General features: G+C 38.1%; 1 protein-coding gene across 1 annotated transcript in view; it reads left to right on the top strand.

Annotated features, from left to right (window-relative positions):
- Positions 1-20676, top strand: part of LOC150086960 (KICSTOR complex protein SZT2-like) — a 1378951-nt gene that overhangs the window by 5192 nt on the left and 1353083 nt on the right. The window contains exon 3 of the mRNA XM_090372336.1: positions 13174-13350. Coding sequence (XP_090228462.1) covers positions 13174-13350 — 177 coding nt within the window. The remainder of the gene's footprint in view (positions 1-13173; positions 13351-20676) is intronic.

The following is a 20676-nucleotide window of genomic DNA, read 5'->3' as shown; positions in this document are numbered from 1 at the left end:
TAGAGACATTGAGATTGAAAAATATATAACTACTATATATAAATAGAAAACACATCCCCTCCTCACAGGATGCACTATTGCAGAGCCAACTGCAATTGCTAATGTTCTTGAGAAAACACTTCCTAACATCTCTGCATTATCATCTTACTCCCTAGAGTTCCTGGTCCTGAAACATATATAGTGAAACTTCCCTTTAACGGACAGCCATGGGGAACGAAAATTTGTCCGTTAGAGAGAAGTGTCCGCTAACAAGAAGTCATAGGGAGAAAAAAAAAAAAAAGAAAGAAAGAAAAATCGTTAAACATTTAATGCAAAATTAAATTAAAATATATACAGATTTTGAACAATATTTTTGTAAATTAGCATTAGCATTAGTAGAGGCATTTGATGCAAGAAAGCAAGCTTATGCAGAATCAGCCAAAAAATAAAAATAAATAAAAAAATAAAAAATAACCACTTCCACTTCACCCATCTGTTCGTTCGAAATACCTGTCCAGCTGAGCCTTAAACTTATTTAGGCTATCAACTTCCACGACAAGGGATGGAAGTCTGTTCCACCCACCAACCACCTGCTGGCTAAAGGCAAATTTCCGCACGTCTATCCTACATCTGTCTTTCCTCAATTTGAATTTATGCCCTCTCAGGTGATTATTCTAAGCAAGAGGAAGAATCCCATCAGCATTGAGCATGCTCAAACCATTCAAGGCTTTATACACCTCTATCAGATCACCTCGCTTGGTGCCTAGTCTCCAGACACTGTAATTTGCAAAACTTAAGCCTTTCTTCGTAAGAGCACCCCTTTGTTCCATTCACTAATCTTGTTGCCCTTCTCTGTACTTGTTCCAGCAGCTCTACATCCTTCTTGAAATGAGGCCTCCAGACCTGTATACAGTTCTCTAGGTGTGGCCTGACCATTGCCTTATACAAGGGAATAATCACCTCCTTATCCCTGCTACAAAAATTCCTATATATCATTGACAATACACCATGAGCTACTCTTGCAGCCCGTCTGCACTGCTCAGAGAACTTCATATCTGCCTGCACAACCACCCCAGGTCCCTTCCATTCTGTACCACTGTCAGTGTAGTACCACAGAGTTGATACGTTGCTCTGGGGTTGCTGTTTCCCATATGTAGTACTTTACATTTGTCAATGTTAAACTTCGTTTATTATTATCCATATGGTGCAAGGAAGCCTGAGGCTTATGCTGCACCAGCCAAAAAAAATTTCTGAGAGAGAGAGAGAGAGAGAGAGAGAGAGAGAGAGAGAGAGAGCGCGAGCGCGAGCAGTATCAAAAGCCTTTCTAAGATCCAAGTATATAATATCAAAGTTATTCCCTGCATCCAGTTCTTTTGTGACTGCATCATAGTATCCAATCAAATTGGTCAGGCAAGACTTCCCCTTAACAAAACCATGCTGTGTCCTAGGTATAACTGAAGTCTTGTCTAGATGATCCTGCAGTGCTTCTTTAACCAGTGTCTCCATTAATTTTCTGGGAACAGAAGTTAAACTCACAGGTCTATAATTACTTGTGTCAGCCTTTGATCCTCCTTTGTGAATTGGGGTCACATTTGCACATCTCCAGTCCATGGGTACCTCCCCTGAGTCCAAGGAGCTCTCATAATTATGGCTAAGGGTTTGCTTACTTCGTTTGCTGCCTCCTTTAATGTAACTGGATAGATCCCATCTACCCCAGGTGCCTTTCTTGTGTTTATCTTCAACAATTTCTCCTCCACTTTACTCCCAGTTATTACAAGATTCTCTAGCTAACTGCCAGAGTTGAATACACCTCTGGCATTCCCCTCGCTGAATAACTCCTCATGTGTGAATGTCGATGCAAAATACTCATTTAGTTTGTTAGTTACCTGAGCAGGATCATCAACAGTTGACTCATCGATATCAAGTGGACCAATCTGATTCATCCCCTTCCTTCTAGAGTTTACATAAGTAAAGAAATCTTTGCTGTTTTTCTTTTGCATCCCTTGCCAAAGATTTCTCGGAATCTGCCTTTGCCTGCCTAACCTCCTTTGTAACTTGGTTACAGATCAACTTGTATCTATCATAGGCTTCTGTGTCACTTGTTAATTTGTATGTATCCTATGCATTTTCTTCTCTGCCATATGTCTCATTAGTTCATCTGACATCCACTTAGGCCTAAACCTTGAACAATATTGCTTAGTTGGTATGTAAAGCCTAGTAGCTTCCAAGATAAGTTCTTTGAATGCTTCCCATTTTGAATTTGCTGTTGGTAACATCATCAGTTGGTCCCACTGTATAGAATTTAAATATTGTCTCAGACCATTGAAGTCGCCATTACGAAAGCAATAACCCTTCCCTTTACCCCTAATTGTAGTTACCTCTTTGAGTAAATCCCACTTCAGCACACTGTGATCACTACCACCTAGTGGTTCATTTATCTGCAGATTCTTAATTCATCAAGAATCACTACTGATAATCAGATCAAGAGTATTACTCCCTCTAGTTGCCTCCTGAACATGCTGATGTAGAAAACAATCATCCAATAAATCCACAAAGCCTTGCTAGTGTGTGAGTGACCAGCCCCCAAATTCCAGTCAATATCTGGGAAATTAAAACCCCCCATTATAAGACTCTCTGATTTACTGGCCCACTCTATTTCCCTGTACAGTTTCTTATTATACCCATCAGAGTCATTAGGCCTATAGCACACTCCTACTCTCAATTTTGATCTCCCATTGCTTATGTCACACCAAATTGACTCGACACTGCACTGTCCAGCGATGTCGACTGGCTTCACTTCGTTGGATTTTATGTATTTCTTAACTAATAGCATAACCCCTCCTCCTTTCCTATCCTTTCTGTAGACATTGTACTCCCCAAATTCCAGTTCTGCACTCCTTATATCTGTGTGACACCACGTCTCTGAAATCCCAACAATATCTGCCTTTGATGTTTTGAGCAATACCTCAAATTCATCAAATTTATTTACTAAACTCCTAGCATTGGTGTACACGCAAGTATACATGCACCTGTTCTTTTTCTTAGCTACCCTAACAGAACCCATGTGTTTACTTGTACCCCAATGATTCCCAGCAGTCTCTGCAATATCCTGCATCTTATTTTCCATTTTGCTGCTCATTCCAATAGAAGCAGTGCAAGAATCACTTTCACCTCTGCCAATGGCTACTGTTAATCTAAATAACATACATACAATTGTGCTATGCATATTATGACTTTATCTTAAGAAAAATACATACAGTAATCACTTATTTTCTTCTGCACCTTCTTCCGGCTGATAATTTTGTTTTCAACTTTTTTTTGGAGTGAAGAAACCATTGAAAGTCCTTCAGTATCTTCTTCAGCGGCGAAAAACGTTTTTAAACGATTGATTTGTATGAGCACTTCTTCTATTTTCATCAGTGGTTCGTCATTAATATGTTCTTCGACAGAATGACCTCCTTCCATTTCTTCATCCTCATGAGGAACTTCTTGAAAAATATCGATGATAATGTCATTGATATCTAGAGCACCATCTTCTGTAGTGAGGTTCGAGTCTATATCTTTGTAGCCAGGGTCACTTGTAGCTGAAGTATCGTACATTATCAATAGATGTTGAAGTTCTTGTTCTTCTTGGTGCTCCACATTGCTGTTCACAACTTCAATTTTTGCGTTTGAGAAGCCAGACTTTACAAAACAGTTCACGACATTTTGTTTTCTAATTGCGTTTACTGAAGAGGAAATCCATTGAATCACATCTAGGATGCTGATTTTCTTTTCAAGGTCACTCGCACATGTTACGTCGTTCATGTTTGCAATGAGATGTCTTAAAACACTTTTTCTGTAGTGAAGTTTAAAATTTTTTATTATACCTTGATCCAAGCGCTGACACTCTGCAGATATGTTTTGTAGCAGAAAAATAATTTGAATGTTGGACAATTCAATGTGCGGGTGAGATGCAGCATTATCCATGAAAAGAATAATTTTTCTGTTTTGACGAATCATGTTTTGGTTAAAGTGACATCCATTCGCTCATGATATCTCGTGTCATCCACGCTTTTTTATTAGACTTCCAGTCCACATTCAAAAGATTCAACTTTATGCCCTTGAAACAACGAGGATTTTGTGGTTTTCCTATAACAAGAGGTTGTTCAAAGTCTCCCAGCATATTTGTACACAATAGTACAGTCAAGTGTTCCTTAGAAATTTTTCCACCCTGGCACTTTTCGTTTTTTAGACTCATTGTTTTTTCAGGAAGAGCTTTAAAAAACAACCCTGTTTCGTCACAGTTGTAAATATCCTTAGCTTCAAAATCACAACATAAATCTTCCAGTTTGACGATCCACTCTGTTACAACCCCAATATCAACAGATCCACCTTCACCACTTATGGTCTTCCAAGAAATTTTATGCCGAGTTTTGAACTTGTCTAGCCATCCCACAGAAGCTTTGAACTCATTTACTCCCATAGATTTCGCAACCTCCAAAGCCTTTTCCCTAATAATAAGCCCATTAACGGGAATTTTTTTAGCGCTTTCGCGACAAAACCACTCATACGTAACATTGTCAATTTGAAGTCCAACAGTTTTCGGGAATGATTTTTGAACCTGATCATTTCCGTGTTGCCAAAATTGTTTGAGCAGTTCATTTTTTTTCTTTAGGATGTCGCTTACCTGCGTCTTTCCGATTTTGAATTTTGAAGCTAGATTGCGAACACTATTTTTTTGCTGATCATACACATTAATGAGTTCGACTTTATCTTTTAAAGTTAAATGTTTAAGAGAAGACATTGTGCACTTCACACGACACTGAACAAAACTGAAACTGAAAAGACGAAAGGCCGACCATATCCCCCATACTCGTGCCTTAAAATTCTTGAAAAAGGGTTTAGAACCGCGACGTAAACCTTGATAAAATTCAGAGAATCGGAAATAGAAAATAAACACATGATTGAGGCAGTACGTGGAAGAAAAAGGGCCATAAGCTCGCCCGCTGTCCATTATGGGGAGATCAAATTAAGTGCTAATCTAAACGAAACAGTGCAGATTGCCTGTCCACATCCGTTACAGAGAATGTCCACTAGACAGAAGCTGAAAACACGTTAAAACCAATAGAGGTGACTTGGGGAATTTGAGAATGTCTGTTGTAGAGAGATGTCCGTTAACAAGAGGTGGCCGTTAGAAGTTTCACTGTATATGAAAAACAGGCATTTAATTTCACATCAAAAGGGCTTTATCTCTACAACGGGCTGTTCACTGTGCAGGAGTTAAAAAGAGCTCTATCCTTTTCTAAGGCAAGTGCTGTTGGACCAGACAGCATCCATTATGAAATGATTAAGTGCCTTTCTCAACAATATATGAATCATCTGCTCTTTCTGTATAATAGAAACTTTATTGAAGAGCAGTTTCCAGATGACTATCACAAGGCAACTCTTTTTGCTTTTACTAAGCCAGGAAATTATCCTAAACTTCTTATCAGCTGTCGACCAAACATTCTGACTAGCTGTTTATGCAAAATCATGGAGAGAATGGTCAATTCCCTCTGAATCAAACTTAACCCTGGGGACTCACATCTGGTGAGTATGGGCTTGGTACACCCAGGGTCCTGAGCTGGACATCATCATTCTTCTCTTTCTTGGTGATTCCCTTCTACTGTTCTCTCTCTCTCAGGGTAACTCGGGAACTTTTTTTTTCCTGGTGCAGCATAAGCCTCAGGCTTCCTTGCACCCTATGGCTATTAATAATAATAATAATAATAAAATTACCTTCTCTATAATATGCAATGTGGTTTCTAAAAACACAGGTCCACTCTTGACCATTTAATTAGATGAAACATCCATCCAGGATGCTTTCCTAAAACGGAACATCTGGTGACTGTATTATTTGATGTGGAGAAAGTGTGTGACATAACTTGGAGATTTGGAATTTTAAAAGATCTGTATAGCTCTGTATAAATTTTCAGGCAATTGGTCTTTCCAGGTTTTTGTAGGATCCACCCTCTCTCTGTCTCGGCCCTATTGACGAGTTATTGTTATTTGTTTTTTTTAGGAGCATTAGCAACTAAGGCCATATTGCTCCGGGAATGTGCGGTGGTTATTCCCTGACCGTTGCGCATCCTCCATATTTGGTGGTGACGGGCTCGAACCCCGGTCTAATCAAGAAGCGTGTGCTACGCACTGCTGCTCCTTCCCACCTGGCTACGGAGACACCCTTATTGACGAGTGTTACACTTTTTGTCCTCAAAGTAAATTCAATCACAGAACAGCTTCCTCCAACTGTTAAAACAGTGCCCTCTGTATATTGATGACTTTAGCATAATTTCTCAGTCATGTAACATGAGAGTTATTGAAAAACAACTGCAACAAGCCATTTATCACCCTACTTCCTGGGCACTTGTTAATGGATTCAGGTTCTCACTGCAGAAGACCATTTGAATACATTTTTATTTTAAGTGTAATAAGTATAATCTTCATCCTGAACCTGAATTGAGGCTTGGACATAATGCAATCCCAGTAGTGAGAGACGCACAATTCTTGGGACTTGTATTCGATGAAAAGTTAATGTTTCTAGAGCACATCTGTTAACTCCGTACAAAGTGCATGAGAAGCTTGAATATTCTCTGTGCTCTCCCTTTTCTACATCATGGGGTGTGGACTGGTGCACCTTACTATGCATCTACTAGGCACTTATGCATTCTTAACTTGATTATGGGTCCCAAGGATATGCATCAGCCAGAAACAGTGTACTGCAATGGCAGGACCCTATTCATCATCGGGCTGTCCGTATTGTGCTGGAGCATTTCGTACATCTCCCGTCCAAGGCCTCTACGTAGAAGTGAATAAACCACTGTTATTGCTTCAACATAAGCAGTTGTCTCTAAAGTACACTTTAAAGCTAAATTCCCTGCCAGACTATCCTACATGGATGGCTGTTTTGAGCCACGTTGGGAAAATTTGTACAAAACCCATCAGACTGTCAATTGTTCTTTTGGTATTTGTGACCAAGAGTAGACAGGGTTGCCCAATCATGAAAGTAGCCCCTTCCACCCTGGCATGCTCATGTTCCAATATGTGACTTTTCTCTTAAGAACTGGGTAAAGTATAGTGCTCTATCATCTGTCTACCTGCAGCTCTCGATTCAGCACATCGAGTTGATCATTCTGATATCTTCACATTCTGACTTAAAGATGTAACTACCATCAGGAGTGGCGCCTCTGTAGCCAGGTGGGAAGGAGCAGCAGTGCGTAGCACACGCGTCTTGATTAGACCGGGGTTCGAGCCCGTGACCACCAAATACGGAGGATGCGGAAAGGTCAGGGAATGACCACCGCATATCCCTGGAGCAATATGGCCTTAGTTGCTAATGCTCCTAAAAACCAAATAACAACAACCATCAGGAGTAACGAGAAGGGTTTTTGCTTTCGTAAAGGTGATTACAGTTTACTCAGATTTTTTAAGTTCTATACAGTGGGACTAATTAGCATTAGTAAAGGCATATGATGCAAGAAAGCAAGCTTATTCAGCATCAGCCAAAAAAAAAAAAAAAAAAAAAAAAAACAACCACTACTCCCATTTCACCCCTCCGTTCGTTCGAAATACCTGTCCAGCTGAGCCTTAAATTTGTTTAGGCTATCAACTTCAACAACAAGCGATGGGAGTCTATTCCACAAACCAACTGCCTGCTGGCTAAAGGCAAATTTCCGCACATCTATCCGACATCCGTCCTTCCTCAGTTTGAATTTATGCCCTCTCAGGTGATTATTCTGAGCAAGAGGAAGAATCCCATCGGCATTGAGCATGCTCAAGCCATTCAAAGCCTTATACACCTCTATCAGATCACCTCGCCGATGCCTAGTCTCCAGGCTCTGTAATTTGCAAAACTTAAGCCTTTCTTCGTAAGAGCAACCCTTTGTTCCATTCACTAATCTTGTTGCCCTTCTCTGTACTCGTTCCAGCAGCTCTACATCCTTCTTGAAATGAGGCCTCCAGACCTGTATACAGTACTCAAGGTGTGGCCTGACCAATGCCTTATACAAGGGAATAATCACATCCTTGTCCCTGCTAGAAAAATTCCTGTATATCATTGACAAGACACCATGAGCTACTCTTGCAGCTCGTCTGCACTGCTCAGAGAACTTCATATCTGCCTGCACAATTACCCTCAGGTCCTTTTCATTCTCTACCACTGTCAGCGTAGTACCACAGAGTTGATACGTTGATCTGGGGTTACTGTTTCCCATATGTAGTACTTTACATTTGTCAATGTTAAACTTCATTTGCCACCTCTCAGCCCATCTGCTCAACCTTTCCAGATCCTGTTGCAGCAGCATAGTATCAGTAGTGTCCTTAACAACCCTGCCAACCTTGGCAGGGTTGTTAATTGACGATGTTACCAACTTCAAATTCTAAATGGGAAGCATTCACGGAAGTAATCTTGGAAGCTACAAGGCTTTTTGTTCCAACTAAGAAATATTGTTCTAGGTTTAGCCCCAAGTGGATGTCATATGAACTAATGATACTTGTGGCAGAAAAGAAAAATGCATGGGATGCATATAAAATATCAGGTGACACTGAAGTCTATGGTATATAGAAGCTAGTTTGTAATCAAGTCACAAAGGAGGTTAGGCAAGCGAAGGCAGATTATGAGAATTCTTTGGCAATGGATGCAAAGAAAAACAGCAAAGACTTCTTTACTTATATAAACTCTAAAAGGAAGGGGATGAATCAGATTGGTCCACTTGGTATCAATGGTTTGACTGTAGATGATCATTCTTGATAGCTGCCAAACTAAATGAGTATTTTGCATCTACATTCACATGACAAGTTATTCAAGGAGGAGAAGGCCAGATGTCTATCAAACTCTAACAGAGAATTAAATGATTTTAGAAATTGTTGAAGTTAAACATAAGAGAGGCACTTGTGGTGGATGGGATCTATCGAGTTATATTAAAGGAGGTGCCAAAAGCAAACCCGTAGCCATAATTATGAGAGCATCTTTGGACTCGGAAGTCCCCACGGATTGGAGATGTGCAAAGGAATCTCCATTTCACAAAGGGGATCAAAGGGTGAAACGAGTAATTACAGCCCTGTTAGTTTGACTTCTGTTCCAGGGAAAATAATCGATTCACTAGTTAAAGAAGCATTGCATGATCATCTAGACAAGACAGCAGTAATAATTCAGACACAACATGGGTTTTAATAAGGGGAAGTCTTGTCTGACAAATTTGATTGGATTCTATGATGTGGTCACAAAGGAACAAGTTGCTACAATGGATAAAAGGATGGCTGAGTGGGGAAAGACAGAGTGGTAATCAATGGATACTGCTCTTTGTGGACTAATGTTATTAGTGGTGTTCCCCCCCCCAGGGTTTGGTGTTGGGCCCATTGTTGTTTTGTATATTTATCAATGATATTGATGATGGTATATCAAGCTTAATGCCAAAGAGATGATACAAAGGTTGGGAGGGTTGTTAATAACAGTAATGACAGTATGTTGCTGCAACAGGATCTGGAAAAGTTGCGCAGATAGGCTGAGAAGTGGCAACTGAAGTTTAACATTGACAAATGCTAAGTACTGCATATGGGTAGCAGTAACTGCAGAGAAATGCACCAACTGGGTGGTGTTACATTCAGGGTAGTGGAGAATGAAAAAGACCTGGGGGTTTAATTGTGCAGTCAGATATGAAGTTTTCTGTGCAGTGCAGACAGGCTGCCAGAGCAGGTCATGGGGTCTAGTCAATGATATACAGGAATTTTGCGAGCAGGGATAAGGAGGTGATTACCCCCTTGTATAAGGCAATGGTCAGGCCACTGTATGCAGTACTTGAGTACTGCATACAGTTCTGGAAACCTCATTTCAGGAAGGATGTAAATTTGCTAGAACAAGTACAGAGAAGGGCAGCAAGACTGGTGAAGGGAACAAAGGGGTGTTCTTACAAGGAAAGACTTAAGTTCTGCAAATTGCAGCATCTGGAGATTAGGCACCTGCGAGGTGATCTGATTGAGGTGTATAAGGCCTTGAATGGATTGAGCAGGCTCAATGCTGATGGAATGTTTCCTCTTGCTTAGATTACAAACTGAGGGGGCATAAACTGAAATTGAGGAAAGACAGTTGTCGAATAGATGCGTGGAAATTTTCTTTTAGCCAGCGGGTAGTTGATTCCTGGAACAAACTTCCATTTGTCGTGGAAGTTGATAGCTTAAATAAATTCAAGGCAGAACTAGACAAACATTTAAAAAAAGAATGGATGGGTGAAATGGGAAGGGTTTTTTTGGTTGATGCTGTATAAGCTTGCTTACTTGCATCATATACCTCTACTAATGCTAATCTTGCCAGTTTACACTGATGGCTCGAAGTCTAAATCATATGTAGGATCTGCTACAGTGGAATCTGCTCTGATACAGTGGTGCCTTTCCAGACACTACTGTATCAGACAAGATACCCCTGAATCTGGCATATACACTGTAGAGCTGTATGCAGTACAGTTAGTCTTGTACCACATCAGAACGTTTGAATATCAACGGTTTATTATATCCTCCGATTCTTTGAGTGTATTACAAGCTTCATTATCTTTGAGGTATAATTCTCATCCAGTCTCATCTCAAGTTCAGCAGAAGATACATTTACTTTTTGAACATAAATTTGATATATACTTCTGCTGGATTCCTAGCCACATTGGAATCAGGGGAAATGATTTGGCTGGTACCACAGCCAAATCATCAATTCCCGCTAATTATCATGGCCTGTCACTCCTCTATACAGACTGTAGGCAAATAATACACAACAGGATTCATGGAATGAACAAATCTCAAATAAATTATGTCACATAAAGCCTGTAATCGAATTGTGGCAGTCTAGTCTGCTCGGGGATTGTAAAGAGGAAGTTGTTCTTTCTTGGCTTCACATAGGATACTGTTATTTGACACATTCCTTTGTTTGTTGACGGCTGATGACCCTCATATGTGTGAGTTCTGTGACACCTTTTATCCATTAAGTATATTTTAATCAACTGCACAGATTTTAATGATATGCTTAAGTTGATAAGGCTCAATGATCTGATTGAGCTTTATACACTTAGTCAGATTTTATCTGACAATGATGTGTCAACTGTTTTTAAATTTTTACCTTCTGTTAATATGTATACATGTATTTAAAATACTGATTATATATCTTTATTACATATACTGCCTTTTACACTTTTACTTATTTTCTTGTAACCTCTTTCAGAGTAACCTCTGGTAACGGCTAACCAATTTTTTGATAACCTCTCTCTGGTAACCGCTAATGTGATAAAAAAAATCAAAATCATAACCTATCCTAACTGTGTTCATCTGAGATTTGGTCCTCAGCACCAGTCTGCTATCAAAACAAATTCCTAGCCATGGAATATTGGATCCTATAATGGATGAACCACACAGCAGGAAATCCACTCACCAAAATTGTCATTCCTCTCAGAATGACAATTGCAAACCTCTCAGGTCTAAAGAATGTGTTTCCAGGCAATATTTACAGTTCTTCAACAGTTATGGAATAAACTCAGATAGCTTTGTCAATGATAGGTCTTACAAATGCTGGATGCTTGAAGAAACCTACAGTAAAGGTGCCCTATAGGGTCTGATGAACTGCATCCTCTGTTCTGTTCCTCCCACAGCTCAAAAGGGCACTCTCCTTTGTGAACATTGAAAAATTGTATATAGACTATTTTATTCGGAACTTCACTGTATAATAGCATCAACATTGCTCATGGCACTATGCATATGTTAATTGTTTTCGTATATTATTGCATTACTGATGTTCTGTATATATGATACTATAAAGATAATACATGTTGTTTAGTGTTATTATATAAGCTAAATGAAGATTTTTGGAATTTGATTGTTTGATACTATTCCTTCACCCCTGTAGGCTGTTTGGGAGTAAATAAATGTGGTAATAAAGCAGATTTTAATAATAATAGAAGAAAATGCAAGACCTCACACTTGGGAAAAAAGCTACTTTAAAATAAATTATACACTCTTGGTGGAGTTGAACTAAAAAGAGTACAGGATGAAAGAGATTTGGGAGTTATAATATGGTTAGATATGAAGTTCTCCAAGCATTGTAGACAGATAGTAAGGAAGGCACATGGTGTCCTATTGATAATTTATCAAACATTATTTATTTGTTTAGATAGGTAGGTCAAAATCCTACCTATTTAAGGCAATTGTAAGACCACTTGGAATACTGTTCATATGAGCAGATTGCACCTTAAAAAAAAAAGACATTGTGCATCTTGAAAGGGTCCAAAGATGGGCAGCACCTGCTGAGATCAACAAAAGAGTGTCAATACGAGGAAAGACTTTGAACATGTGAGGCTTACAGAGCTTGGAAACTTGACTTCCCCATTAGAGGAGACTTGATTAAGGTGTATAAAGCTCTAGAAGCAGAAAGTAAAATGAATGAGGGTGAAATTTTCTGTTATAAATGTTTTCAAAGGGGCCATTAATTAAAATTATGGAGGAATAGAATTAGACTGGATTGCAGGTAGCTTTTTTTTTTAGCTGGCAAGTTGTTAATTTCCGGAATGGATTATCTCCATGGGTAGTCAAGGCTAATAGATTAGGGAAACAATAGCTCACAAGAAGGGAGTCAAAAAAGGTATTTAATATTTTTTTATTTTATTATTTATTCGTTATTATTTTTTAATAGATTATTATTATTTTTAAAAATTTTTGGTTGGTGCAGCAAAAACCTCAGGCTTCCTTGCATCACTGTGGCTAATGCTAAGGTATGTGGTATTTACAGCATCACAAAAAATTGTTGCCCACTAGTGCTGTGACATTTGCTGCCTGTCTTCTCTAAAGGTGGTTAGGTTTTGAAAATTGGCCGTGAAAATATCTTGGCCCTGTTTCCCCTCCCTGTTTCAGCACTGATCTTAACATTTCATAATTTTTTTCATGCTCCTTTTTATGATATTGTTTTCAATTAGTGTTTAAGTCATAAAGCAGCAGTACTCAGGAACTGATTATTATTGAATAGCTGTTTACATTTTAATGAGCACAACTCTAAAAATATAGTCCTGCAGTTGATTATTTCTGCTTTTTATGTAGGTTTTAAAAATAGAATTCTTATAAAATATTGTAAGCAGGTTTATGGTATTCAGAAAACTTTACCAGAATTTTTGTGCATTAGATACTATTTCACTATTTATTGTGTTGTAGCAATCTTCACTGGAAGAAATACAGGTGATTTCTGTTATTCCAAAGCACATGATTGACCAGGAGGTAGATTGCAGTACTAATCAGTATATACTTACGCCTACTACGAAAGTTACATTTTTGTCAAGACAATATCGTTTGGTTTATTGCCTAGACCTAAGTTCATCTGTAGCAACAGTGGTAAGTGGCATTTAATGTTTTTTAGTGTTACTATTTTGTTATCTTTAGTTTTAATTTCCTGGTAAATATTTAATTATTTTTTTATGTTCTTAATTCATTTACGAAGCAATATTCTTGATCTGGTTATCAGCAGTGATTCTTTTATGCGATAAGAATCTGCAGGTGAAAGACCCACTGGGTACGATCAGTCTGCTAATGTGAAATTTAATTAAAGACATAACTGCTGTTAAGGGTAAAGGGAAAGGCCTTTTCTTTCATAAGGGTGACTACAGTGGTCTGACAATTAATAAATTCTATGAAGTGGGACCAACTGATGATGTTACTTACAGCAAATTCTAAATTGGAAGTATTCAGGGAAGTAATTAGAGAAGCTACTAGGCTTTTCATACTAACAAAGAGATACTGTTCAAGACTTAGATCTAAATGGATATCAGATGAACTATTGAGACAAGTGGCAGAGAAGAAAAGTGCATGGGATGTATATAAATTATCAGGCAATACAGAAACCTGTGGTAGATACAAATTAATCTGTGATCAAGTCACAAAGGAGGTTAGGCAAGCTAAGGCAGATTATGAGAAGTCTCTGGCAAAGAATGCAAATAAAAATAGCTTCTGTGCTTATATTAACAGTAGAAGGAAGGGTTTGAATCACATTGGGCCACTTGATGTCATGGGTTAACTGTTGATGATCTTGCTCTTTGCAGACTAATTGAATAGGTATTTTTCATCTACAATCACACATGAGGAATTCTTTAGGGAAAGCGATGCCAGAAGCTTATAAAACTCTAACAAGGAGCTAATAACTTTGTTGATAACTGAAAGGAAAGTTGAGGAAAATTGTTCAGAACAAAAGGTGCCTAAGGTGGTTGGAATCGAACCAATTATATTAAGAGAGGCAGCAAAGGAAGTAAGCAAACCCTTAGCCATAATTATGAGAGCATCCTTGGAGTCTGGGGAGATCCCTATTGACTGGAGAAATGCAAATATATCCCCAATTCATAAAGAGAGATCAAAAGGTGACATGAATAATAACAGACCTGTTAGCTTAATGTCTGTTCCAGGGAAAATAATGGAATCACTGGTTAAAGAAGTAATGCAGGACCATTTGGACAGGCAATGCAATTGTACTGCAATCACAGCATGGATTTGTCATGAATAATAACAGACCTGTTAGCTTAATGTCTGTTCCAGGGAAAATAATGGAATCACTGGTTAAAGAAGTAATGCAGGACCATTTGGACAGGCAATGCAATTGTACTGCAATCACAGCATGGATTTGTCATGAATAATAACAGACCTGTTAGCTTAATGTCTGTTCCAGGGAAAATAATGGAATCACTGGTTAAAGAAGTAATGCAGGACCATTTGGACAGGCAATGCAATTGTACTGCAATCACAGTATGGATTTGTCAAGGGGGTGGGTGGTCTTGTCTTACCAGTCTGATAGGTTACTATGATGCAGTGACCAAGGAACAGGATGCAAAAAACAATTTTGACATCATATACTTAATTTCAGGTAGGCTTTTGATACTATTGCACATAAAAGACTGCCGTACAAACCGGAGCAATGTGGAATTAAGGGCAAGTTACTGCTATGGATAAAGGGATGGTTAAGTGGAAGAAGACAGAGAGTGATTATCAATGGGTGCTGCTCTTCATGGACTAATGTTATTAGTGGAGTTCCCCGGGGTTCAGTGCTGGGTCCATTGTTGTTTTCAATATTTATCAGTGATATTGATGAAGTTATATCAGGCTTAAAGTTTGCAGATGATACAAAAGTTGGCAGTCATCAGGGTGTGCTTCTGTAACAAGATCTAGGAAAATTGGGTTGATGGGCTGAGAACTGGCAGTTTAAGCTTAACATTGACAAATGTAAAGTACTGCACGTGGGTAGCAGTAACCCCAGAGTAACTTATCAACTGTGTGATACTACACTCAGGATAGTGGAGAATGAAAAAGACCTGGAGGTAATTGTGCAGTCATACATGAATTCTCTGAGCAGTGTAGATATGCTGTCAGGACAGTTCATGGGGTTTTGTGAATGATATTTAGAAACTTTGCTAGCAGGGATACGGAAGTGATCATCCCTCTGTATAAGGCCATGGTCAGGCCGTATCTCAAGTACTGTATACAGGTCTGGTGGCCTCACTTTAGGAGGGATGTGGATCTGTTGAAATGGGTGCAGAGAAGGGCAACCAAATTGGTGAAGGGAACGAAAGGGTGCTCTTATGTAGAAAGAGCACCCTTCAGTCTTCGAATTGCAGTGTCTTGAGACCATACACGTATGGGGAGATCTGATTGAGATGTTTAAAGCCTTGAGTGGATTGAGTAAGCTGAAAATTGTGTTCTTCCACTTGCTGAGACTACACACATGAGGGGGCATAAATGCAAGTTGAGGAATGATGGCTGCAGGATAGATGTACAGAAGTTTGCCTTCAGCCAGGAGGTGGTTGATTGTTGGAACAGGCTTCCATCTGTTGTTGTGGAAGTGGATGAGTTGAATAAATTCAAGGAAGAACCAGACAAATTCTTGGAGGGTAATGATGCACAAACTGTTTTTTTTTTTTTTTTTTGGCTGGCTGATGCTTTCTTCATCATTTGTCATTATTACTACTATTTATCAAAAAATGTTATAGTACATGATAAAACCAAAGACTTACTTTTATTCCATACCTACAAATCACGAGATTTGTAGGTATGGAATAAGTCTATCCTATATCTTTTGATTCACATCTGTGGGTTATTTACTGTGTAGTTATTAATCCTTTTATGAGCAAGTATCCAAAACATGTGTAGTATTGAAATTTAGATAGTGAGTTTTTTTTTTTTCATGAAATTAAGTTTTTTAAAAAAAAATGAGAGATTTGTACATAAATTATTTTAAATATTGATGTGTTCTTAATTTGGTTCAATTGCCCAGTATTGGAGTAAAATTATTGTCAAAAATCAAATCAGAATTAAAAAAAATAATAATAAAAAATGTTCCTAAAAAATCATAAAAATACTTGATTGTTATCTTTTTTGATGCAGTAATATCCTCCACATCTGATTATGTATCTCTTGATTCAGTTTATCAATTTCTGGAGCTAAATTTCAGATAATTTCTTCAGTTTACGTTTTTGTAAGATTGTACCTATGAAACTCATCTGTCCAAAATTGGACAACTGAGGTCATTATGTAAAACAATCTTCTTGAATTTTCAAAACTTTTTTTTTTTTTTTTTTTTTTTTTTGTGCTATCATCTGGTTTAAATTGTGTGCACAGTTAGTTTGAAATGCAGATAGAGATGGCAGCACATACTGGAAAAATTCCAAGACAGTTTTTACATTAATGGTCTTAAAACCCCCTTTAGGCCGTTGGCACGTGAATGCAAATTTAAAAACTGCACCCTTCCGCCTACCCTTTGATTAGACTGGAGCACATCAGCAACAGGAGCACTAGCTGCATGAAACATAAACAGTTTGATTTCAGACAGTGCATCAATGTCTTGGCGCCTCCATAGCCAGGTGGAAAGGAGCAGCACATGCTTCTTGATTAGACTGGGGTTCGAGCCCGTCACCACCAAATACGGAGGATGCGGAAAGGTCAGGGAATGACCACCGCATATCCCGGAGCAATATGGTCTTAGTTGCTAATGCTCCTAAAAACCAAACAACAACAACATCAATGTCTCAAGGTTAGTATTACCAATTGCAGGAAAGTGTGCAGCAGCAAAAAGAATGTGCTGTCAATGCATATTGACAGCACATTCATCATGGCATATATCAATCAGCACATGCATATAATTTAACTTAATTATGAATTTTTACCTAATTATGTGATAATTAATGGTCATTTCTGAAATTTTCTACAGAGAATTCAAAGAAGATATTTTCAAACAGGTATTAGGCTGTGTGGATGGAGTATATGAAGCATAAATTGCTGAAATATTGTCATGGTTGAATCTATCCCTCACAACTAATATAGGGTTAATTTAGTAATTACAAATTTGACAACTTTTTGAAATCAGAAATTGGAAAGTTAATAAATTTTGGACTTTAGATGAATGAAACTTGGAAAGTGCAAAAGAAGTGTTGCTCAAGATGTGAATTTCAAGAGGATTATAAAATACACTTCAGTATAAGTTAGGACTATTCATCAATTTGTATTAATTATGTTGATGGAGAAATATAAAAACAACAAGCAATATGGATGGGTTTAATTGATCTTACTTTCCTGTGTAATTAAGGATGATATAATTAAGTCAGATAATATTGATTAATATTATTATCATTTTTTGGTGCTTCAATGTTTTTTTGCATGCTATTAAAAAGAATTTAAAAATTAAAAAGGTTTTATTAAATTGAACATATTTAGTATTATAAACATGATTAAAAAAAAAGAAACTGATTACTATATCAGCAAGGAAAGCCGATGAACAATGTTGTATTAAAAAAACCTGAGGCGATCATGCAAATGTAACCATCCAGTCCCAAAGCAAAAATCTAGAGGAAGAAGAGTTATATCTGGGTTTATTCCTTTTTTTTTTTGGATGCTAAAAAAAGCAATATAATCATGAAAGCCTTTTAAATAAGAGTTCTGTATGACTCTGAAAAAAGAGCCCATGTGTAGTCTGTACGCACAAAAGATATTTTATGTAAAAACGTTTTTGACGAAAATGTGAAACGGAAATGACATAAATGATGAAATTCACCCGATGCCATCATAAATGGTGTAAATTTTAAATTATCTGTAAAATCTTGATACTGACCAAGGTAAATGCTAGGAAAGGACAATTCTTTGGCATGTTCATCAAAAAGTAACTTTGTGGAACGTTTTGTTCACCAGGAGCTATTTGTAAATATTTGTCATCGCTTCACAAAAGAGTTTGTTGTTGAACAACTAAACTTCTTCAATAGGTATAGCTTCACTCATTTCATCACATGTAGGAGCATCATCTTGTTCCATGTCTTCATAGAAGAATGCTCCTACACGTTAACGCAATAATAATCATCTATTCTCTGAGGCAAATAATCGATCATCGAATTAACATTTACAGTAACATTTTATAATTTGGCCCTAAATTCCGTATTGCCTGAAACCACATCTTAGTTTTCTAATTTGCATGAATGGTATACGAGGAGAAATGAGCCCCTCTGTCGCTAAATCCAATCGAGGCAGATGAGGTGGAATAGCAGGTTAAACAAAACCATTGCTCTTCGAAAATGTTGCAATGAAATTATTTTTGAGAGATCCTTGACAAGTATTACAAGCCTTTGTAGTCGTTACATCTCCACTTGGAAATTCTAGAAGTAATGGGCTCCAAATGAATTTTTCAGAGTTAATGAAGAGTAACCATAATTTAATAAAATCTTGAGAAGCAGATTTTATTAAACTCTGCATTTTCTTTTTGTTCTCTGTATCTTTGAACTCATTCTTTCATCGACATGGAAGGTTTCTTTGGTGGCTTTGAAGCTTTTATTCTTGCATATTTCTCTCGATTTCGCTTAGCTGGAGATTTAGCCATTTTCGAAATACTCTTATAGGTTGTTAACTGAAATTAGATTTGGTATTTTTACAATTCAGTAGTTAACGAAATCCATTTGTAGACTAGTATGACGTCATAACCAAAAACTACTACAAGAAGTGATTGTTGTTTGTTCAAGTGATTTGTTTTATTGTTGCATTCTTGAATCAAAACTGTTCAAAATTTTAAATAGCTTAATCGAAGCTAACGTATGCGGCGCCTCCCTAGCCAGGTGGGCAGGAGCAGCAGTGACTGGTCTAATCAAGAAGGCCACGCTTCTTGATTAGACCAGGGTTCGAGCCCGTGACTACCAAATACGGAGGATGCGGAAAGGTCAGGGAATGACCACCGCATATCCCCGCAGCAATATGGCCTTAGTTGCTAATGCTCCTAAAAACCAAATAACAACAACAGCTAACTTATGCTGCTTAGAAGGTTGATGTTGACCAAAATGTTGAAATGCAGATTTTATTATTTTTTTTTTTTTTTTTTTTTTGTTCTCCATGTTTTTGAACTCTCCTTTTCGACAAAAGGAGCTAAGTGAGTTTGTAATAACTGAGAGCAAAGTGGAGGAGAAATTGTTGAAGTTAAATATAAGGAAGGCACCTGGGGTCAATGGTATCTATCCAGTTATATTAAAGGAGGCAGCAAAGGAATTAAGCAAACCATTAGCCATAATTATGAGAGCTTCCTTAGACTCAGGGGAGGTCATCATGACTGGAGGTGTGCAAATGTATCCCCAATTCACAAAGGGGATTCAAAAAGTGACACAAGTAACTATAGACCTGTTAGTTTAACTTGTGTTCCAGGAAAAATAATGGAGTCACTGGTTAAAGAAGCATTGCAGGACCATCTAGACAAGACTGAAGTAGTAGTTAAGACACAACATGGGTTTGTTATCTTGTCTGACCAATTTGATCGGATACTACGATGTGGTCACAATGGAACTGGATGCAAAAAATAATTTTAATATCATATATTTGGATTTCAGGAAAGCTTTTGACACTGTTGCGCATGGAAGACTACTGTGCAAATTGGAGCAGAATGATATTAAGGGCAAGTTGCTACAATGGATAAATGGGTGGTTGAGTGGAGACAACAGAGAGTGGTAATCAATGGACATTGCTTTTCGTGGACTAATATTATTAGTGGAGTTCCCCAGGGTTCAGTGCTGGTCCCATTGTTTTGTGTATTCATCAGTGATATTGATGAGGGTATATCAGGCTTAATGTCCAAGTTTGCAGATGATACATAGGTTGGTAGGGTTGTTAATGACAGTAAAGACAGTATGCTACTGCAACTGGATCTAGACAAGTTGGGCAAATGGGCTGAGAAGTGGTAACTGAAGTTTAACATTGACAAATGCAAAGTACTGCATATGGGTAGCAGTAATCCAAGAGAAATGTATCAACTGTGTGGTACTACCTACATTCAGGAAAGTGGAGAGTGAAAAAGACATGGGGGTAATTGTATAGTCAGATATGAAGTTTGCTGAGCAGTGCATATGGGCTGCCAGGGCAGGTCATGGAGTCTTGTCAATGATTAGGAATTTTGCTAGCAGGGATAGGGAGGTGATTATCCCGTTGTACAAGGTAATAGTCAGGCCACACCTAGAATACTGTGTACAGGTCTGGAGGCCTCGTATTAGGAAGGATGTAGAGTTGCTAGAACGAGTACAAAGAAGGGCAACAAGATTGGTGAGGGGAACAAAGGGGTGCTCTTATCAAGATAGGCTTAAGTTCTGCAAAATGCAGTGTCTGGTGGTTCAAGCCCTTATACACCTCGCATTTGTGAAGTGACCTGACTGAGGTGTAAAAGGG

The sequence above is a fragment of the Mastigoproctus giganteus genome, chromosome 4 (genome assembly GCF_048544385.1).
Source record: "Mastigoproctus giganteus isolate SK-2022 chromosome 4, ASM4854438v1, whole genome shotgun sequence".
In the NCBI taxonomy this organism is placed as follows: domain Eukaryota; kingdom Metazoa; phylum Arthropoda; class Arachnida; order Uropygi; family Thelyphonidae; genus Mastigoproctus; species Mastigoproctus giganteus.
This window is presented reverse-complemented; position numbering and strand designations above follow the sequence as displayed.